Genomic DNA, 23,335 nt, shown 5'->3' with positions numbered 1-23,335 from the left:
CAGCTCAGAGCAACTGTGATGCAGCGTGATGTCAGAGGATGACTGCATTGCGGGCAAGGCTCCATCTTGCAGATAGCGTTCATGCGCACTGTCTTGTCAGTTCTGTTTCATTTTTGGAGGGCATCTTTATTTTCTTTCATGAGAGCTGGAGATAACAAGAGAGAGGACTCTGGGGAACATAAGACTTGATAAAGAAGGTTTTTATCCTGGCAAGATGAGATATTGGGTGGAACAGAGTGGGTGAGTAGGGGGTTCTCAATGAAGGGACACAACAAAAGAACTCCAGTAATGTTCATGTGATTTAGTTTTAAGTTTTTCTTGTATGGTTCTCAGGTTTTCACTGACAAATTTTTTTTAATTGGCAGCCTACTCTTAGCTGTGCTTTGGGAAATTGAGGAAGGAGCTGTGGCCAAGCTTAAGGAGAAGATATTGCTGGGAGTATGTTTTGGAAAGCTCTTTGACATAGTTCTATATATCATTCAAGCTAACAACTGACCTCTCCTGCCTTGCTGGCTGCTCCCCTCAGCAATGTATTTCAGTAGATCACCTGTTTCGCTCCCCACTCTCTGGTGAATCCTCTCACTACCCCACAACTCTGGCCTGCACCCCAGCTCTTGCATGCATACATAAATAAATTAAATTTAAAAAAATTAAGGAACCTATTATATAACATGCAGAAATAAGTCAATAGTTGCAAGACTATAACACAAGTTTTGCTAAAATTTCATATTCCATGAAGACATCTGATATAACAATCCATGGAGCAGGTGCTTCTTTCTTCTCCCCCTCTCCAGTTAGGTGACAGTCTTCATGGATTTCTGGTCAAATGTCGCAAAGGACAAGAGGTTAAACTTCATCCCTGTTCTGTTGAGAGTAGGTCTGGAGGATGTCATCTTCTGGGTTCCTACACTTCGGTGCTGCAATGGCCCTGGGATCCCGGACCTGCAGTTTCCTTGACCTTGAACTTCTCCCTCAGTAGGCAGTACTGTTCAACTTCAGCTTCATTTTCTTTGGTGTGCGGGCCTGGGAGGTCTTTTCAATGGCCTCCTTCTTAGAAGGCAGCAGCTACTGGATGCCCCAAGACTGACCCTTAGACTTGTTTGAAATGAAAGAATAACTGTCAAATTGCTTGAGAGTGCAGGATACACTTCTACAGTTTATGAGAGTATCAAATTGGGATTTAATTTTTTCCTTTGCTTTGGGGGTGGAAGGGAAGAGAGTCACACTTGAACAGTTGTCTTGAAGGTTCTTTGTGAGCTAGAGGGCAATGTCCTCTCTCTTGGGACTCTGATGATTGCTGTCCAACATCCCGCAGAAACTCTAAAGCAGAGAGGGAAGAAACCGTGGCAGCATACGGGGACGGCAGAAAAACAGTTACTGTTTCACATTGTTGCACAAGAGAACTGGGCCTCGTACTTAAAAAGTTGCTGTAGCTGACTTTATCTACTTCTGATAGTCTAGATAGTTTCTAAAGGTTGCAACATTGCCCCTTCCTTGGAAACCGCAGGGAGGGGGGGCAGTCCCTCCTCCCCAGCGCCCAGGCCTGGGCACCTGCTGCTCTCCAGGTGAGTTAGACGTGCTTGTCGGCCTGGCTAGCTCCAGCTCCTTTCAGATATGAAGATCAAGGTATCTCCTCTCTGACTTCTCACCCCAGTATCACCACCGCGCTGAGGCTTTTGGATAAATCGCTTGGTCAAGCCTCATTTTCCCCGAGGACAGGATTATCGAGGGTGTCCGCGAGAAGTGGGCGGCGGGTACCGAGCCTGGGCTCCTGGATCAAGCGGCCTCGCCGGAACCCAGCCCGCCCGCTTGTTTGAGTTAATTACAGGGCGTCAGTTTCAGGGACGCTTTGACTCCCCAAAGCTTAATACTCCAGGAAACCCTCTCTGGAGTCCCCACTCTCTCGCTGGCATCCTTAGGGATGGGCGGAGCCGGCCCCACCGACTTCTCTTCCCAGGGTTGAGGCCCCCAGGGCGCCTCACCTGGGTGGGCTGGCAAAGTCCTCCAAGGCCGGCGCGCGGCCGGCCGGGAAGTTTTGGCGGCGCTCTGGCCCGCCGCGCTCACGCTGCTCTCCCCTCGGGGCTCCTGATTGGCTGAAGTCGCCGCTCGCACGAGCGTCTTCCGGGCAGGGGCGGGACTAGGAGGAGCACGACTTCCGCCGCGCCGCACCGTCGCCCAGGTTGTCAGGCGCAATGGCGGCGCCGTTGCTTCACACGCGGCTGCCCGGAGATGGGGCCTCTTCGGCCTCCGCGGTCAAGGCGCTGGGCGCCCCGAGGACCGGGTAAGAGTCCCGCCGCTTCTTTTTGCGCTTCCGCAGCCAAAGCCCGGGAGGAGGATGAAGGGAGCGGATCTGAAAGTGCCTGGCACAGAGCTAATGCCGTGGGGGTAGGAGCGGAGGCGCGAGGGTCGCCTCAGGATTTCGGGAGACAACCCATGCCCCTTAAATGGCTTATGAAGTTGGGAGAGGGACCGGAAAAATGAGTCTGTTCTCCGTGCTAGAAGCCGTCCCCCCTCCCCACCGGGCTCTCACAGCGTCACAGGCCTGGGTACTGCATTCTGCCCTATTACTCTTGCCCCCCACTTCTTCTTAGAGATTTGCAAAGACTTCCCTAGACTATTTGCATTATCAGCCGACAGCTGTCACCGATGGCCACTTGACTCTTCACTAGAAAAAAAAAATATTTCGACACATTTACCAGTGTCTTGCTCAACTTTTAAAGCCCCTAAACCCCATAAAACGACTTGGAGTTTAACTTTGAGAGTCATTGGTAGGATGCATTGGTTTTCATTAATCTGCTCTGTTTAAAAGAGGCAAACCTTGTAAAACTCATGATATCATTGTTAATATTTATTAAGCTCCCACTTAACTATGTTAAGACACTGGGAACAGTAGTCTATCAAAGTAGACACCGTCTCTGCTCTCAACAAAACATCGTGCAGGGGAGGAAAGACAGTGTAAATAGGACAGGAAATAAATGAGCTGGATATTTTCAAATAGTGAGAACTGCTGTGAAGAAATGAAGCAGGGTGATGGATGGGAAGTTGGGAGAGGATAGGTAATTCAGATTTCTGATGGAAGGCATCTCTGATGTTTGAGCTTCAGTTTGAATGAAGGCAAGAATCCAATCATGTATAAATCTGGGTTAAGATTATTTCTTGTAGAGGGACTATGGAGTGAAATGCAGCCGGTGTGGCAAGTTCAAGGAACCGAAAGGGCACTGAGTCTGTACTATAGTGACTAGAGATGAGGTCAGGGAGGTGAGCAGGAACCAGGTAAAGGAGGACTTGGAAGACCACTGTAAGGAGTTTGCATTTGTATTCGAAGAGGGAAACCTTTGTTTAGTTTAAGCAGGATGGTAGAGTAGCATGACCTGACTTAAGTTTTTGAAGGACCATTATATTGCTGAATGAAGACTGATTGTTGGGGATTGGAGTGGAAGCAGTGGGGACAGTTAGGCTGTAGCAGTAGTTTCACTGAATGGTGATGCTCAGATTAATTTTTATTCTGTCAGCTCTTAACACTTTGATAATCTTGGTTCTGTATAGGATTTCGGATATGCTTGCTTTAGAGAATGATTTCTTCAGCTCTCCCCCAAGAAAAACTGTTCGGTTTGGTGGAACTGTGACAGAAGTCTTGCTGAAGTACAAAAAGGTAAGAGGTGATAGCTTGAGGTTTATTGAGGTATAATTGGGTTTTGTTGGCCAGAATACAATTATAGCTTATACTAAAGGCAAGTACACGTAATTAAATTTTAGGTTATCAATTTTGAAATTTACCTTTAATAGCAGCATGATACTGTCAACCGGAAATTAGAGTAGTAATTATTCTTTGCCGAGGTTTCACAACTCTTTAGAATCTTTGAATTATGAATGGTTTTATCTGTAGTAAGCATTCGTCACCATATATCTGCATGGATGATATTTTAGTTCCCTTTCAATTAGATCATTACGGTGATTTTTTCTCTACCCTTAAATACTTTTTGAAAATTCTTAAGAGTGCCTGTTATATTGAAATGTCAGTACACAAGTAGACCTAAATGCGTATAATGTTTTAGTTGTCATCTTTTTTCAAGTCCCCTACCTTTATTGACTTGAGTTTTAAAGTTTTTGCAGTGATTTTATAATCAATTTCACACATAATTGATACGTAAAAGTTAAAATGTTCCTTTTGTGATTTCATCAGAGGCTAAAGGTATAAAGTTAAGGCTGTTGCTCTTGAGCAGGCAACCAAAGCAAACAGAATTTCATTTATTTCCTTTCTTGTTAAGGGGGAGACAAGTGAATTTGAGTTGTTGAAGAACCAGCTGTCAGATCCAGACATAAAGGTAATTTTGTGTTTGATCATTGGCAAAGTTGTTGCAGCTTTGTACAGACCTTGCTTCCTACTTTGGCTCCAGTTCCATCCTCTAGAGCTAGCTCTCCCTGCTGTCCCTTCCACATTAATCCAGTGGTTTTCAATCAGATGCATTTTTTATACCCCAAAACATGTTTAAGGATGAATTGAAGACATTTTTTTTTTTCTAATAGAGGCATGTTTTATTTATTTATTTATTTGTTTGTTTGTTTGTTTTATACATGCACTGGGTACAGTCAGAAGCGTGGGAAGGTGAGAGAATTCACCAGAGCCAGAGCAGGGAGCAGAGCAGGCAGAAGGACCGAAGTACACTGCTGAGGGGAGCAGTGGGCAGCAGGAGAGGTCTGCGTGCCATGTGGGACCCTCCTCTGGTGGCCGGGGAGCAGCCGGGAATCGAACCGGCGCCGCAGAGGCTGTGGGCAGCTTCGCAACCCAGCGCTCAACCACTGCGCCACCGGAGAGGCCCTGGAGACATTTTTTGGTTATCATGATTGGGAACAGGTGGGGGTGCAGTCAAAATAGAGGCCATTGTAGTCTTATAGTATTTGAATCTGTTATAATTTGGCGGTTTTTAAAAGTCCACAGGTGTCACCATATGAAGTGTTTTCACTTTTTTAGGGTACACAAAATGATCAGAATGAAGTTTTGCATAGAATTCTTTTTCCTGTGCATCAGAGTACTGAACTCTATTTTTCAGAAAATTTAGCAAACTTTTTTCCTGTTTTGATATAAACTAAAATTTTCATCTTAATTTTGGTTTGATTCCAAGTTTGTGACCCCCCCCTTAAGTATTATTGATAGATGGTTGATGCACAATAATATCAATTTATCCTATTGTGATTTTGAAAGTACTTTTTTTGCTTAACCTAAGGATGACCAGATCATTAACTGGCTGTTAGAATTCCGCTCCTCCATCATGTACTTGACCAAAGACTTTGAGCAGCTTATCAATATTCTGTTGGTAAGTTCACCGTTTATTTCTCTGACTAGCTTGTGATTCTGCTTAGAAAATAGTGTATATTGTATCAGTAAAATGTTTCTTTTCTCTCTCCCTCCTACCTTTAGAAATTGCAGTGGTTAAATAGAAGCCCAACAGTGGTGGAGGAGTACTTGGCTTTCCTTGGTAATCTTGTATCGGCACAGACTGTCTTCCTCAGACCGTGTCTCAGCATGATTGCTTCTCATTTTGTGCCTCGTAAGTGGTTACTCTTTGTTTGCTTTACTTTTTCATTTTTTAAGTAGCTCTTTATTAAAATAACTACCCTCCCAGTACACTTTGGAGATTGCGCCACTGTCACCATAGCATATTCTAGGATACATATTTGGCAGCAGTTCTGTACATGTCTGTTCCCTATAATGAGCGCTGTGGAAGCGTCTAGATTCATTTCATTGCTGTGATTTTTTTTTTTATGTGACATAATTTGCTCGAGTGAGCTTCTGACAAGGTCTTAGAAGTCAGGAATTTTAGCTGCTTAAAAATTAAATCACTTGGTTTGTCATTTTTCCAGATTATCGTACTAAATTTGGACAATAGAAAAATCAATTTTTTTTGTGTAGAGCTGTTGATTATTTTGGGCAATGAGAGAAAAGTGACTTATTTTCTTTTTTCCTTCTAAAGCCCGAGTGGTCATTAAGGAAGGTGACATAGATGTTTCAGATTCTGATGATGAAGATGACAGTAAGTATAAAGAGACTTTAAGCGAAGATTGCGTCCTGTGTCTTGGAGAATGTTTGTGCTGAATGATTAAGTATCCTGGCAGCTCCAGGTCCTGTTCTGATACGGTAGACTGTTAGAAATGGCAGCCTCTGATGGTTCTTTGTGTTTTACTTAACATTAATAGGCAGGCAGTTACCCTTAATGTATTCCTCACATAATTTATTCTTTAATCCTCATGATAGTTGGCTATGGAAAAAAAAAAAGTCTTGAAATTTTTTTTTTTTTTTTTTTTTTTTGGGCTGATGAGTGTTTCAATTTTGGTTGCCAGCTGTTTTTAACTTCAAGTTTGTAACTTTCTGCTAACACTCAGGTTCTTTTCCTTGTAGATCTTCCTGCAAATTTTGACACATGTCACAGAGCCTTGCAAATAATTGCAAGATACGTCCCATCGTAAGTATAGTTTTGTCATTTATTTCGGATCGTGGTGTTTAAGTCTCGAGAATTATAATTTGTAGAAAATTGTAAAATGTTAGCAGCATAAAAGTAGATTATGCCACATGTTTTTGGGATCCTGTTGATGTAGCTTTACATTCTATAGACAACGTTTCAGTTTTCCATTCATTGCCTTTAATTTCTTAAAACTTGTGTGCAAATTGTCCCCCAAGTTTTGTATAGTGGTTGGGATTTTGCTTTTATCTTCAACAGACATGATATCCACGATTCTACAGTGAGAAACTCCCCTGTGTGTTTGTGTCATGGCGTGTGGAAAAAATTGCCGTTCTAAGAAAAAAATTTTAAGGTGTTGGGTTTCTTTTGAAAGGGTGGATTTCAAGTTTCCTCTGTAAGATTATTATTTGATAACTTAAATCCAAGTTGATAATTTTTTCCTCTTTTTAAAATAACGTGTGCTTTAGTGGTACAGGCCTTTAAACTGAAACTCTTTGTTAGGCTTTTGTAGAAGATGCTGTTAATTTGCTTTTGGTAAAGGAGGTTTATTTTCACCTAAGTTAATATAGATTTTCCCTCAAGTCATGCATTTATTTCACATTCTAGTTGAGATAGCAGTTACCATTTGTTCCCAAAACCATATTTGCCCTTTAGTGTAGAAACGTTAGCTTCTGGAAAGTCCAGTTAACATGAATTGGTTGTTATGTTTATTTTTAAATAGGACGCCGTGGTTTCTTATGCCAATACTGGTAGAAAAATTCCCATTTGTTCGAAAATCAGAGAGAACCTTGGTAAGAAATCATTTCTTGGGGATAATAATGCAACAGTTGTGTGATTTCATTTCAAGAGATGTTCTTTTTCTTAAAAGTTGTTTTGTCCGACTGTGTTTGAATGTGAGGAATCCAGTTTATGTCTTCAGGTCTGTTGTTAAAGAATTTGGTGCAGTCATTTGGTCCAAAGCTTAGCTGCCTTTTTCACCTAACTCTGGTACTGGGATACTTTTTATAGATGAAGCCAGCACTTAACAAATAACAATATCTAGTGTTAATTATTTGCCAAATTCAGATCATGTCTTTGATTTTATGCTACATTTTCTGTGCAATAGCACAGAAGGGAAAAGGAAAATAAACAGTTGTTTTGTCTTCTAGATTTTAAATTCAAGAACAAGACTTTGACTGAAATTCCTTTCTTAACAAGTAACTGAGGATTCACAGTGCCTTTTTCTCTTGTTGCTATGTTCACGTGAAAGGCAGAGTCCATTTCACAACTATCTGACCCGGCTTCATCTAGACAAGAATTACTAAAATAGTTCTAGTTACCAGTAATAAACATGCCTTATTTACATATGAAGGTAGAGGATTAAGTTTTCCTAATGTGTGTGATAGTCTGCTCCAAGTAGAGTATGATGAACCCTACGACTCTTAATGACTGTAGAAAAAATAGTAGAAAACTGAATCTACCAACATATAAAAAGGTGTTTGCACCGTGACCAGGTGAGATGCATTGTAGGATTGCAAGGTTAATTTAATCCTAAAGATCAGTTACAGTGACAAACTATCAATAGAATAAATGAGAAAAACCACATCATCATCTTAATCAATGCTGAAAAAACATTTGATAAACACTAAAACCCTTTGATGACAAAAACAAGGGAACTTTTTCAACCTGGTAACGGGCATCTATGAACTCACAGATAACATGATACTCAGTGGTGAAGACCCAGTGCTTCCCTCTAGCTAAGGAACTAAACAAGGATGTTTGCTCGGCTGCCTTTGTTCAGTGTTGTACTAGATGTTCTAGCCAGGGCAGTTGGGCAAGAAAAGGAAATTCATGCAGTTTAGAAAGGAGGAAGTAAGGGCCTCCCTGGTGGCTCGGACAAGTGAATTTCCACATGCAGCAACCCCTCCTCACGCCATGCACAAAATGAACTCAAAATGGTGAAAGTCCTAAATGTAAGAGCTTAATAAATAGACCTTTTCAAAATTAAAATCATTTGGGACATCTTCAAGAAAGTGAAAAGACAACCCAAATAGTAAGAGAAAATATCTGCAATTACATATTGGATAAAGACTTGTGTCTCCAATAGAGAACTCTTAATAACTCAATAGAAAAAAGCAGATCATTCAGCTTACATATGGGCAAAGGCTCTGAATGAAGAGGTGTTTTCTCCAAAATAGATAATACAGATGGCCAGTGAGCACATGGAAGACCCGGTCATTAGCCGTCAGAAGTGCAAGTCAAAACCACCGTCAGATGCCACTTCACACTCACTGTGATGGTTATGCTCGTAATGAGTGGGTGGGTGTGGAGTAGTCGGCACCCAAGTGCATTGCTGGTGAGGATGTAAAATTCCTAGCGGAGTGGTGCAGCTGCTCTGGAAATTCATCTGACCGATCTTCAAAAAGGTTGAACGTGTTTGCCATATGACCCAGCCTTTACGCTGCTAGGTTGTAGCAAGGGAGGTGAAAACATACTCACACAAAAATCTTTACATGAATGCTCATAGCAGCATTGTTCATGATAACCAAAATACTGAAATGACCAGAAGTCTGTTGGCTGCTGAATAAACAAAATGTGATATTTGTATACAATGAAAAATTATTAGCAAAAAGGAATGATCTTGCTAAAACATGAATGAACCTTGAAAACATGTTAAAACACCATGTATTAAGATTTCACTTGTATGAAATGTTTAGAATAGACAAGTTCATAACAGAAAGTAGGCAGACCAGAGGACTGGGGGAAGGTACATTACTGTTATTTGTACAGGTTTTCTTTTAAGGGTGATTAAAACGTTCTAAGATTGTTTATAGTGATTGTATCATAATTCTGAATATACTAAGTTGACTGTTACCATTTAGATGGGTGAATTGTGCATGAATTATCTCAACAAATTTGTTTCTCAACACTGTAGAAGTGCATAAATTACAAATTTTAATCTACTGGGTGTAAAGAATTACATTGACCATTGTGAGTATAGCAGTTGTGTTGCTGGATGGTCTGTGTGTCTTCTACTTAATGGAACCATAGATCGTGTGATTGATGTTTTGCTTACATAATTACAAGATATTCTTTGTTGAAATATTTATCTTTCTATGTTTTAGGAATGCTATGTTCACAACTTGCTAAGGATTAGTGTGTATTTTCCAACCTTGAGGCATGAAATTCTGGAGCTTGTTATTGAAAAAGTACTCAAATTGGATGTAAGTATTGAATAACCTGTTTTTATTCTTGATTCTTATATTTTAAATATTTTTGTTATTTTTATAGTATGTGGAACCATATTAGCAACAGTGGAAAAGAACCCACACAGTTCCACCTTTGAAAATTCATTTCTTGAATTCTCTTGGTAACCTGGGGGTTGTAGACCAACCCATCTCATGACTGGAGAAGGCGGCCAACGCTTTCTAGTCACAAAGAAGTCAGAGTACCGACCTGGCAAATCCTTTGCATGGACACCTCTTTATGTGCTGGAAAACCTTACACAGCTGGAAGTCATGGGTGGCTGGAGGATGGGGCAAAGACTGGGCGAGGTGCTGTGATGTGGAGAGGGCAGGAGATAGGGATGAGAGGTGTGGTTCAGCACTGAGGCGATAGGCAACAGAGGGAGAGAGGAAGGGAGAAAGGAAGAGGGGACGAGACAGGTCCAGGAGGGGGTGTATTTCCCTAGGAGTGAGACCTCTGTGGCCAGCCAGTCACTTTGTGACTCTCCCTTCTATATGCTTATGGCCTGTTTTCAGGCACATTTGGAAAGAAGACCATGGATGCATAGATTGATTTAAAAAAGCATGCTTTGAACGGTATGTCAAACAAGTGTTACCTAACAACTGGTCAGTGATTCAAATTTGACTTGCATATCAACATTTTTTTGTTTGGTTGATTTAGTGACGAGCTTTCATATAATACATATGTATGTGTCTTGTGTATAGGAAGAGATGGAATAAATTTTGAATTTATTGAAGCTGCCTGATTTAGACCATGCCACAATTCATGCTGATTTCATGAGTATTTGTAGCAAAAGGGGCTTGATTTGTAATCTTGAATTCCTTTGAGACCCAGGTAATTTTATAGGTTTGCATCATAATTGTTGTGTCCTAGTGTTATCTATGATGTTAATCTGGATGCCTTTAAAGTAAATATACACTGGATGCATTTCTGGTCCCCAGATATGTATGTTTTAAATTGTTTTTCTTTTTCTTTTCTTTTTTTTGCTGAAATGCAGGTGAATGCATCCCGACAGGATATTGAAGATGCTGAGGAAACAGCAGCTCAAACTGGCAGTGGGACAGATGCCACAGAAGGACTGTTCAATATGGTCAGCATTTATTCACGAGCTCAGACGTGGGCAGTTCCTAATTCCAGGGTTGGGGGGAAGCCAGCAAATGGCATTTTATCTTTTTCAAGGCTTTAGGATAAAACCATAGTTCAGTAAACTAAGTAATGTCTTAAATGTGATGTTTGCGGCCAGCCACGTAGTGCTTAGTGGAGTTGCCTAGGTTCTTCCAAGGCTTTGAGTTTGGGTTTGGTGAAGTTCGTTTCACTTTCATTCTTGTAGCTTTAGATGTTTGCTTTTGTAAGCCACATGTTGTCTGTGAGGGGGTGCTAGGAAAACATGCTAGTTTAATGTCTATGTCTTACAAGCTGCAGAGACCCTGTTTTTCTGCCTGGAGCAGTGTCTGGACTTGGGTTTGCTGAGAGGAGACCCTGAGACAGGGAACCAGGTGTCTTTGGCACGAAGCTGGGGAGGACAGGGGAAGGGGCGAGCCTGGGTTTGGTCTTAGTAGAAAGTAGCTACAGCCTGAATCCCGGCAGGAGTTCTGGAGCTGAGGTATGCCTGAGAGTTGGTCCTTCCTGGCCTGGACAGTGAAGAGGCCTCTTGTGGCCCCCTGTCAGCCGTTAGTTCTGAGGGGGGCGGGGCTTGTGGGAGTGCACGGGCAGCACTCTGCAGAAGGGAGGCAGCTGGGGCTTTTGGCGACATAGCAGCAGGGCAGTAAGGGGTGACCCTGTCCTTAGGTGCCAGTGGGGCATGGGATCCCTGCCGTCTGTGACCCCGCTCTAGATGCTCTTCTAGATGAGAATCAGGTGGGGCTCTGGATCCACTTTCATTTTGACTTTATCTTTGAAGGATGAAGATGAAGAAACTGAACACCCACCAAAGGCTGATTCGGGACAGCCTGACCAGATGGTGCATCCTGTCGCTGAGCGCCTGGATGTCCTGCTGTCCTTGCTCCTGTCCTACATTAAGGATGTCTGCCATGTCGACGGTAATTCCCCACAGTTGTCCCAGTAGCTATTCTTTGTGGAACCCTGTGGTGTACCTGGCTCCCCTGGGCATTTTTCATACCATTATCTGGTATTGAAAAAAATCCTGTAAAAGCTTCTTGTACAGTTTTGTGTGTAAGGAGGTGGGGCTTACACTTGCCTGTGCCATGTGTGCAGGCGCTACAGTTGTCATTAGTAAACTTCTTGGGGCCTTCTCTGTTTTAAAAAAGGTAGCTTAGACAAATGTATTTAAGTCAAACCTGTGGCAACTTGGAGATGGTGGGACTGGGATTTAGGCTTTGTCACGTCGTTCCAGACATTTAAGAATGATGTGGACGCTGCTCTCTGGTGCTTGGCACTATTTGTTGAATTTACAGGGTCTTTAGTAATTGGTTCCTTTTGTAGTGAGCATACTGATCTGCTCCTTGCCCTCATGGTACTTTGGGTCCAGAGGCTTTGCTGTGAAAAAATTGGAATTTTTTCCCATTCACATTACTAAGATTTAAGAGTGGAACATGGCCACTTGGAATAATAAGATTTTTTTGCTTTTATAAAAATAATACATTTGGAGACTACAGAAAACAATCAAAAAGATAATTAAATGGTCATATTCCTACTGTTCAGAGAATTATTTTGGTACAATTTCTTTTCTAAGCAGAAAGTACTTGTATGAGTGTATTTTTCAGTGGATTTGGGGCTCACACTGTGTAATGTTTCATTATCCATCCTGTGTGCCTCATATGGACATTTTCTAGACCCTTCACTCTTCTAAAACACTATTATTGATCATAGGGATTTAACCAGTCTCATTTTTTCTTCCCTGTCCTCCTTTTTTTGGCCATTTAAGTAACAGTGTAATGAACATGTTTGTATGTAGATCTTCAATTTTTTTTTCCTTCAATCTTTTAATTGTGGTAAGTTCTTAGCAGAGGTATTATTGGACCAAAGGACTTCTGTATGAGTCACAAAACTGCCCTGTAGAAGACTTCTTATTTATGGCATCACAGCAAGATATGTAATAGAAGGGGTATTTTGTTGTAATCAGAGCTGAATGGGTGGTGGTACTTCTGAATGGTATTGTTTTCTTTTTGGTGTTTGGCAAATGAAGCTGGTAACTTGAAAATGTGTGCTTATAAAACTGAAATGCCAAATTTTATCTGTAGGTAAGATTGATAACAACAAAACAAAGGATTTATATCGAGATCTAATAACCATCTTTGACAAACTCCTGCTGCCCACCCATGCTTCCTGCCATGTCCAGTTTTTCATGTTTTACCTCTGTAGCTTTAAATTGGTGAGTACGTCATCCCGGCTGTCCTCGCTTATCTCAGCTTTGCCCATCATGTCCGTGAAAGACAGGGAGCAGAGGAGTAGGGAAGGAGACTGAGGTGTTTCTTGAGCTCATCTTACAGTGCCCCTGAGAAAGCCTCCTGCCCTTTCAGCAGAGCACAGCAAGTGCTCTGAGTCTGTAATCCTGTGTTTGGGCCACTAGGTGGTTCCCTTTCCCTCAATTCAAGCCTGTATTACAGTTCTTTTTTTTTTCTTCTAAGAACTGGGGTACAGTCAGAGGCACAGGAGGGTGAGAGAATTCACCAGAAACAGAGCAGGGAGTAGAACAGGCAGACGGACCAAGGACACTGCTGAGGGGAGCAGCGGGCGAGATGGGAGAGGTCTGGGTTTCTCCTGGGTGGGCCAGGAATCGAACCCGTGTGTAGAGGCTGCGGACAGCTTCACAGCACGGTGCTCAACCTGCTGTGCCACCAGAGAGGCCCTGTATTACAATTCTTGACTGGGCTCTTCAGCTGTTCGTTTCCTTTGTCCTTTCTCAGTTGGGTCCACATTTGCCCAAACCAACTTTTTTTTTAATACAAGAACTGGGGTACAGGCCAGAGATGCGGGAGGGTGAAAGAATTCACCAGAGACAGAGTGGGGAACAGAACAGGCAGACAGACCAAAGACACTGCTGAGGGGAGCAGCAGGTGATACAGGAGAGGTCTGCTCTGCCGTATGGGTATCTTCCTGGCCGGCCAGGAATTGAACTGGCGCTTTAGAGGCTGCAGACAGCTTCACGGCATGGCTCTCAACCCGTTGCGCCACAGGGGAGGCCCCCAAACCAACTTTTTAATCCAGTATTATACAACTGAGTTTTAGGTTTTTGTTTTGGGGCGGGAGGAAGTATATGAAAAACTTTTTCCTTCTCTGCAACTATTAATACCTTCCTAGCGGCAGAGGAGGACCGGTTGTGTGCCAGAAAAGTTTACTCAGTCTGCCTGTGGTCTATGTTGACAGCTTTGGAAAGAGCTGTTTGGAGTTGTTGGATGTTGCACCTATTGTTAGAAAGAGACGTACCAACCTGTGTTTTTCCCATGATTAGTCAAACACCGACTGTATTTTAGTCCACACTTCTCTTTCTGGTTAGTTCGGTAAACACAGGCAGAGACTAGAAAGGTGCACCCCATTAAAACCATGCTGCTGAAGGACTTCCCACATGAGTGTGGATTATCATTGGGTTTCCAGTTCTAGCTAAGCATCAGAATCACTTGTTGTGCTTTTAAAATATAAGAATTCCTAAATCTTCACCATATCTACTCAATTTGTAGGATTGATTTTGATGCTCAAACAGCTTGGGGATCCACTAGATTATATAATACCATGGGGCACCTTTGATTTTCATAGTCTTATTTCAAAGTATGGTAACTGTTCATTGTTTATCTAGCAGGTGGCTGAGATGCTAATGCTTGCCCATAAAATCTCAGGATTCTGACAGTAGAATATCTTAAGAGTTTAAAAAGGTTAGACCACAGCACCTTCTCTTTTATAGGGATTTGCAGAAGCATTTTTGGAACATCTCTGGAAAAAATTGCAGGATCCAAACAACCCTGCCATCATCAGGCAAGCTGCTGGAAATTACATTGGAAGCTTTTTGGCAAGAGCTAAATTTATTCCTCTTATGTAAGTAACCTAATTTTCCAAGTGGTTTTTCATATTGTGCTTTAAAAAGATTATAGCATTGTTTCAAGTTGGAGAAATAGCTCCCTTATTGTGGGGGGCTGTCTTTTTTTTTTTTTTTTTTAGAGGCATGTTTTATTTGTTTGTTTGTTTTGTTTATACATGCACTGGGTACAGTCAGAAGCGCAGGAGGGTGAGAGAATTCACCAGAGCCAGAGCGGGGAGCAGAGCAGGCAGAAGGACCGAAGTACACTGCTGAGGGGAGCAGCGGGCGGCAGGAGAGGTCTGCGCGCCATGTGGGACCCTCCTCCGGTGGCCGGGGAGCAGCCGGGGATCAAACCGGCGCCGCAGAGGCTGTGGGCAGCTTTGCAACCCAGCGCTCAGTCGCTGCGCCACCAGGGAGGCCCATTAACTGCAAAATTTCTGTTCCCCTACTCTATGCAAGATGTTTATATTTCCAAGAGGCAATGTCAGAATAAAATGTCTCTTTATTTTAGCTATAAAATCTCACAAGCAAAACTTTGGTCATCTGTGTGGCACTTGAAAACGAAGGTCCTTTTGTCTTTGTGGATAATGTACTGTGTCGTATACCATCTTGGTTCATTTTATGTTAGGTCTGTCCCTTTTCATTTGCATCCTGCATTAATTGTACCTGTTAAAGCTGAGATAAAATCCTTTTGAAGGTAATAGATTACTAGGAGGCCAGCTTTGGCCTCTTCTTTCAGTGATCTGAGGAGATATCTTTGGGAAAGGATGCTATTAAAAAGCCGCTCCTGGCAGCAGAAGTGCTCTGGCCGTTCTGTCCTAAGCACTCAAGCATAAAGGCTTCATCAGACCCCCAGAGCATGGGATGAAGTCAGCTGGATAGTCTTTCCCTTGGGGGAATACGTCAGGTGCTTGTTTGACCATGTTCTCCTCAGCACGGGGAGGCCCTTGGCCCTCTGCATTGATAAAGAGAACTCTTTTCCATCCCTCAGCACTTTAGGCTGCTTAGGGGTCCACCTATTGTTCCTAGAAGTCAGCACTCCCCCCTGGAGCTGGAAGGCTGTCTTGCCACTCACCCAGCATTTCGTTTATCTGCTTTTCCTCTGTACGTGTATGGATGAGGAAGTCTGTGCACTGACTTTTCATGGTTTGCAACTAAGAAATTGGGTGACCTTATGTCCCGTTCTTTTATGAAGCCAGTGAAGTTGACTTGTCTCTCTTTCCTCCAGCACTGTAAAGTCCTGCCTCGATCTTTTGGTTAATTGGCTGCACATATACCTTAATAACCAGGATTCCGGAGCAAAGGCATTTTGTGATGTTGCTCTCCATGGACCATTTTATTCAGCCTGCCAAGCTGTATTCTACACTTTTGTTTTTCGACACAAGCAGCTTTTAAGTGGAAACCTGAAGGAAGGTGAGTGACAGGATTGATGGATGTGGACTGGATTTTCCTGGTACTCTGGTCACTCTGTAGAGTAGAGATTTGTTTCTTTTTTGAGAATTTCATGAAACCTAGAGTCAGAAAAGCACACGTGCACTGAAGTTCTATAACTTGTTCATGTAGCCCCTAGTCCCCTGGAAATGCCTTAAGCCTCCTTTTTAGGAGGACTTGCACTTGAGAGGGTGGCTTCCGAAGTAGTGGTCAAGTGAGAAGATGCTCTTCTCAGTTCTGTGCGCCCCTTGACCCTGACGGCGCAGTGAGGGCAGGGATGACTCCCACTTGCAGGGGAGACCAGAGTGCAGGAAAGTAATTTATTGGAAGGATTTGAAATTGAAACCATTTGAGGATGACTCCGAAGGCACCAGAGTTTCCTTATAAAAACGTGTGAAGTACAAACGACGGTGCACCCTTGAATCATGCCCCACAGCTCTCACAACTTAAGGTGCACAAGTCTTGTGTTGCTGTTCAGATGGGCGTGTACATAAGATTCAGGGAGACACTGCAACTTCTGGGGGGTGGGGCTCACCTTGTTGTCTGAGCTTCCAAATATGCTCTCACGGTCGTCCGCTGCCAGCCAGCCACATGGTCTTTTCCCGTTCCGTGTTTGCTGTTTCTGCTGAGTTTACATGTTTCTGAACTCCAGATTCTCACAGAAGCTTATGGCCCCCTCGGAGTGTGAGTTACTTCCTGGGTCCTTGGAAGAATAGACTGTTTTCTGTAGAAAAGCTGCTTAGTCCTAAATAAATGTGGTTAAGATGAGGCCTGTTTTTTGGGCTCTTTGTGAAGTGACTGTATTTGAAATTTTATTTAAAACATTTCTGCAAATAGCCCTAAATTTTTTAATGTTCGAAATCATTTGTGCTGCTCAAAGGTATTTTTGACTCTTGTGTTTGTACCTGTAAAATAAAAATCTTTGTTTTTTATTAAAACAAAGGCTTGCGGTACCTTCAAAGTCTGAATTTTGAACGTATAGTGATGAGTCAGCTGAATCCTCTGAAGATTTGCCTGCCCTCTGTAGTTAACTTTTTTGCCGCTATCACAAGGTAAGTTATTTACAGTTCCTTGATGGAAGAACTTATTTTGAAGTAAATTCGTGTTAGTATTTTAAGATTAACTTTATGGGCGTGAACACACCCATAAAATTAGTAACAGTAAAATAGAACTTTAAAGAACCAATTATCCCATAGCTGCAGGAAGCACTGTAATGGATCTGTTGCTTTTATACTTTGGTGGTATTGGAAATCGCTGTCACTTTTTATCCAGAGAGACTAATTCAGCAGAACTCTAGGTACTTGGAATAAGTATGGCTACTAGTAAGCTGAGAGGTGCAAGCCAAAGGTGTTTATTCAAGTGACTTCTATATTAGTAATAAAAATAGACTGGACATGAGGCAAATATCCAGCAGTAGGAAGCTGGTTTAGTGAGGAACATTCTCTGTCAGGCCTTGAAGCTGCAGCAGATACAGTGTGGCTGCTGTGGTCCAGGCCTGGCCTAAGCACTTGACAGAGAACTTGCTCAGTCTACACACCACCTCATTTGTAAGTGGGGAGATGGAGGCACAGAGAGGTAATTGCTTGTGTGAAGCCATAGCTGGACTGTGCTGGCTAAGATTCAAATGCAGGCAATCTGACTCCTTTGTAAGCAGTCTTGGAATCATTCTGCTTCGTGTAGAATGGGAATTTGGAGACTTTAGGCACTTAATCAGAATATTCAGGGCAGGATCTTAGCTTAACATCTTCATCACATAATTGTTCTATTAGAAGACTAAAAGAATTCTGTTTTCATCCCTCAAACCCCATTACACAGCGTACCTCATTCAAGCAACCTTACTTTCCTTTCCTAGGCAGGTATCAGTAGGTCAAATTATACTTTGAGGTCTCTCCTGAGAGCTCAGAAATGATAGTAAATAAATAAGAAAAGAACAAGCAATAGTTGCTGGGTGATAGGAAGCAGCTGGAAGAGTCAGGGGTGATGACAAAAAGGGGAGGAGGATGCCCCCTATTCTTGGGGTGAGAGCAGAGGGCTGCATTTGCTTAACAGACTGACACGTGAGTGTCTAGACTTGGGATTGGATTTAGCAGTGCAGGTTAGGAGGGCACAGTGAGCCTAGGAGTGAGACAGAGATCAAGGTCTGTGTTGAGGAATTTATGCGTAGTTCTGTAGCTGCTGCTTTTGCTTGTCCGATGGTTTTGAGATTTCGTATTGACTTGTGTGGCTGTAATTTGTTTTTAAGTGCTGTGTAATGGTCTATTTTTTGGTTCAGATATAAGCTGTGCTCATTTTTCAGTACCGGGAACAGCAGCTGAGGCACAGCGGGGTACTTGTGTGCCCAGACCATACTTCCTTGTCATAAACCAGATAAGCCGAGGAGCTGGGCTGTGTCCAAGGAACTTTACCAGATAATACAAACTGTACTCAGTGATGTTGCCACTTTACCCTCCCACCAGGAGTAGGGAGTCAAATGCAGTCTTGGCTAATGGAACATGTTGCTTAAAATTGCAACAGTGACCTGAGAATAAGTATCTGCAGGAATATCGTGGGAGGCCAAAGGGAGCTCTTGCCTCTTCTCAGAGAAGTGCACAAAGTCACAAAGTGAAAGTAACCACCAGAAGAATTGACAACAGGGTAGTCCAGTTGTTTTTTTTTTAATCATGAGTTCTTCTGTTCAGCTATTTTCACTCACTGTGCGGTTTTCTGAGTTCTTTAGGAAGCCAGCCTTGTGCCCCCTACTCCGCACATTCCTGATGTCACTACAGCACAGTTGTTGCCTGACAGCATCCACCCACCTGCTCAGTAAATCCAGAACCCTCTTTTCACTAATCCTTTAATTCTTTTACAAACAATAAAAGTAATGTAATGCAGAATATATGGGCCTCGCTGGTGGGTTAAGATGCAACCTATGAAGCTATCTGCAGCCACTGCAGCACGAGTTCGATTCCCAGCCAGCCAGGGAACTACCCACATGGCGCAGCAGACCTCTCCTGACTCACCCGCCGCTCCCCTCAGCAGTGCACTTTCGTCCATCTGCCTGTTCTGTTCCCTACTCTGTCTCTGGTGAATCCTCTCATCACCAACCCCCTGCCACACTCACACCTCTGGCCTGTACCCCAGTTCTTGTATGCATAAATAAATATTTTTAAAAAATAATATAATGCAGAATATAGTAAACACATTATATAGAAAATAAAAAAAGAATAGAAGGGAATGAGTACAACCTTGTGAGCTAAGTTTTACCGTGAACACAATTTTTCATCAGTTGTGCCTCTTACTAATATAAGCCCACTCTTGTATTCTTAAAGATAGCCACACTTTCTTTCTCCCTAGCAGACCTCTAAGTAGTGGACCAGAGAGCTGTGCTCTCTGCCAGGGTTACTCTTCCTGTGCATGGGCCAGTCAATATGTGGCCACATCCATCTATGCAGAGTGATTCCAATGTGTTGATGCCTCCTCTCTGTTGGTTTTGTTGTTCCACAGTAAATACCAGCTGGTCTTCTGCTACACTATCATTGAGAGGAATAATCGTCAGATGCTGCCAGTTATTAGAAACACAGCGGGAGGGGACTCGGTGCAAACCTGCACAAACCCCCTCGACACCTTCTTCCCCTTCGATCCCTGTGTGCTTAAGAGGTGGGTAGCCCTAAACAGTCATCCACCTGTTGGTGGTGGACTTAAATATGATGATTATTTGCTTTTCCCAAGACTGGGCTTGCGGTTCCTCACTCCTGAGTGACCGTTCTTTTATTACCGTTCTTTTATTACAGCATTTATTACAGTTGTGTGGCTCCTCGCACATGCCTCCCAGGTGGAGAGCGCCTCCTGGGGGCTGCTGTGTGCCATAGCACCCGGGCTGCAAAGCTTTATCTCAGCTGGAACCTGGATTGATTTTTTTCCCTTTAAACCTGTTGGTTTAAACATACAGGGGGAGGGGGAAGGGAGAGGAGCCCATCTTTTCCTCACTCTTAATTTTCTGCCAAGTGACTTGTTCCGTTCTCTAAAGATACATCCTGTACTGTTGCGTAGGATAAACAAAAGCCAAGTGGCTTATCTAGATGGTTAATTTTTAAAAAAAACAGGCTTAATATTTATTTGTATAAGGAAGTGAGATTTTTCTTAATACACTGTCTGTTAAACACAGCAGTTGAAAATCTTCGGCTCCCTCAAATCTTGGTTGACTGGAATTTTTTCCCCAGGCCTATTTTTAGCAAATTGCTGTGGGAATATTAAAACAGAATTAGAATTTCATCTTCATTTGGGTATGTTATAACATTGTCAGCTTTTGCAAAGTTGAGAAATAATTTCACTTGAAAATGAAAAGATGAGAAGGAGTAGGTGGTGAGTGGATCAGCTCTGACCACGCAATCACATTAGTTGTAGTACTTACATGTAGGATGTTTTGACATGAATATTTGAGCCACAGTTTTCACTTCTTGATTGGGGAGCAAACTGTGCTTCGACCTTCACTGTGGCATATGACTGATGTTGAAATGTGATCTTTATTGACAGATCAAAGAAATTCATTGATCCTGTTTACCAGGTATGGGAAGACATGAGTGTAGAAGAGCTTCAGGAGTTTAAGAAACCCATTAAAAAGGTAAATCTTGATTCAGTACACTTTCTGGAAATCTGTATGATTACAGGTGACAGTCAAACAGTAAATAGCAGAGCTTGTACCAAAGCTTCGTTTTAGTCACTCTGCCTTTACAAAAATTCCACGCTTATATATAATTGTAATAGAAAGAGTTTTTTGTTCATTTGCTGATTTGTTTAAACTGCTAACCTCACATGCTGACTTTGGGAAGTTGAAGTTAATTAAAAATAACTGGCCAAATTCAGGTTTTACCACTTTATCATCACCAGCAAGTAACAATCTCAAATTATTTGCCTTATGTTGAAGCTACCTCAAAAACTAGCACTGATTTTGCAGAGCTTCCTGTGCATATGGCAAAGGTGTGGATTCAAAACACATCCCCCTGGTATACTTTATTTTTTTTATTTTTTATTATTTTTTTTAGAGATTTATTTTTATTTATGCATACAAGAGCTGGGGTGTAGGTCAGAGGTGAGGGGGGTGGGGGTGGTGAGAGGACTCACCAGAGACAGAGCGGGGATCAGAACAGGCAGATCTACTGAAATACACTGCTGAGGGGAGCAGCGGGCAAGACAGGAGAGGTCTGCTGCGCCATGTGGGTCAGCTCCCTGCCCCGGAGATCGAACCCGTGCTGTAGTGGCTGTGGATAGCTTCATAGTGCTGTAACTTAACCTCTTGTGCCACCGGGGAGGCCCTGAGGAAAGGAATTTATGAAAGTTTTCCAAACCTCTTGTGATCTTACTGATATTTTCTGTTCCTTATACAGGAGATAGTGGAAGATGAAGATGATGATTTTTTGAAAGGTGAAGTTGGGATTACCCCAAACTCCTTTGACACGCATTTCCGGAGTCCTACAAGTAGCGTGGGCTCCCCACCCGTGTTATACCTGCCCGGCCAGTCCCCCGTGATTGCCAGGATTTGTGACTGAGGCGCCCTGCACCCGCCAGTGCTGGGCTCCTGCTGTTGGAGGATGCATTGAACTGAGTGCGGTCGCAGGCAGTGCTTCCACTTTGACTTACTCTCGTGTCTGAACAGGTGGTTGTTTTCTTTTGTCCCATACAGACTAAAGGAAAAACTGAGTATCATGTGCAATATTTCATAGTGGAGTTGATAAATGTTGAAGATTTGGCTTATTTGTTTAATGTATATACACTTGTTATGTTAATAGCTTTTTGACATAATTATTGTGAAGTTCCTATTTTAAGAGATTGCATTTTAACATAGGTTATTTGTCAGAACCGTAGTCATGCACTTGGTGATCTGGTTTCTCCTCAGTGAGAAGTCCTCTGGACACTATTTAAAGTCGTCAGAATGTGTTCTTTTTGGAAGTGTTGTGTTTCCTCTGCTGTGATTGCATTTGTGTGTTGGGATTAGTGTGTGTCGGGATTGCAGAGGGTGCAGAGAAGATAGGAGGAGCCCGGGGCGGTGGCCAGAGCTGGTCCGGGATGCTGAAAGTCGGAGCTGGCACTGAAGGAACCCCGGGGACTTCGGAGACGATGAACGCCTGGAGTGAAGAGATAGTGAGGATTTAGAGAAATGGAGCCAGAGGACTCATACCCGTGAGTGTCAGGTGGATGTAAGCAAAGCTGGAGTTGTGGAAAGTATTGCGCGTTTTGTCCTTAACCTCCCTCTCACAGTGCTTTGAACTGGAGCTGCTCATTTGTAGTGGAATGTTACATATATATATTTTATTACCAGAATCAGTTTGAGAATTTTTTTGTCCAAATAGGGCAAAAATTTTAGTCTGTTTAATGGAAAGGTTTTGCTAACAATATTAGACTGAGATTACAGCTACTTCTCTCTGCTGCTCTTATCATGGATTCAGCTCAGTGAAGCCCTCCTCTGGTGAGGCTCTTTTTGTATTTTTATAACTAAACAAAGGAATCCAAACAGCCTCGCTTTATAGCAAATTTGTGCAGCACTGCTAGAGTTGTTCTGAAGCTCACGCATATTTTCTCTTCATTCCTTATATGTGGACTTTTTTGTTACTTGTGAAAATGGGCATCTTCAAGCATATTTATTTTTTCTGCCTCTTTTCTTATTCCTTATTTAAAGGCAAGCACTATTTTCTTGATCACAAATATTTTGTAATGAAACACTTTCTCCTAGGGCTTTGTATGCTCTTAAACTATATTGAAGGCAATGTAGAGTTTGAATTTCAGTCTGTAAATATGTTTTTGGAAAATAGAAATTTTTATTGCTTTAAAAAGTTTTGGATGTTGGTGATTTTCCTTTGGGTGACTTGGTGGAAAGTAATTTGAGAATTTTAAGGTTCTCTTTTTTTAAATAGCTTACAAAAGGTGGGGGTTTTGTATACTGATAACATGAACAAATGTGTCCAAGAAGTTAATGGTAAGTGGAGTCTTGGTGAGTTGGGAAGTAGTTTTAATGTAGAAGGATATATTTACAAACATGCCTGTTTAATTTCAAAGGAGTTTGAAGTTAATTTCAAAGGAGTTTTAAGGAAAAATTCCATTGTGGAACCGGAAGAATGATATGGTTAATCTGGAACTTTTCCTTTTATGCCAATAGAGGGAGGTACCCCAATAAAGAGACTTCTCACACATTCTGTTGATTTCTGTGTTGTTGTTGTTTTTACTCATCTGAAGTGTTAAAACCCTGGTTTACAGCAGAAAAGTCAACTGAGACTTT

General features: G+C 42.4%; 1 protein-coding gene across 1 annotated transcript; it reads left to right on the top strand.

The window, feature by feature from the left end:
* Nucleotides 1-2,192: 2,192 nt before the first annotated feature.
* Nucleotides 2,193-21,611, top strand: RRN3 (RRN3 homolog, RNA polymerase I transcription factor; the record flags this gene model as incomplete). The annotated part of the gene is made up of 18 exons (XM_084250907.1): nt 2,193-2,281; nt 3,547-3,652; nt 4,269-4,325; nt 5,226-5,315; nt 5,420-5,549; nt 5,973-6,032; nt 6,398-6,461; nt 7,180-7,249; nt 9,563-9,661; nt 10,681-10,773; nt 11,584-11,722; nt 12,884-13,014; nt 14,542-14,672; nt 15,884-16,068; nt 17,030-17,138; nt 19,570-19,722; nt 20,599-20,686; nt 21,450-21,611. 18 exons carry the CDS (start codon nt 2,193-2,195, stop codon nt 21,609-21,611), a joined length of 1,956 nt encoding a protein of 651 aa, XP_084107033.1.
* Between the last annotated feature and the right edge of the window lie 1,724 nt (nt 21,612-23,335).

This window comes from Talpa europaea, assembly GCF_964194135.1.
Source record: "Talpa europaea genome assembly, chromosome: 12".
NCBI classification, from domain to species: Eukaryota; Metazoa; Chordata; class Mammalia; order Eulipotyphla; family Talpidae; genus Talpa; species Talpa europaea.
Note: the sequence above shows the minus strand (reverse complement) of the source record. Positions and strands in the feature narration are given on the sequence as shown.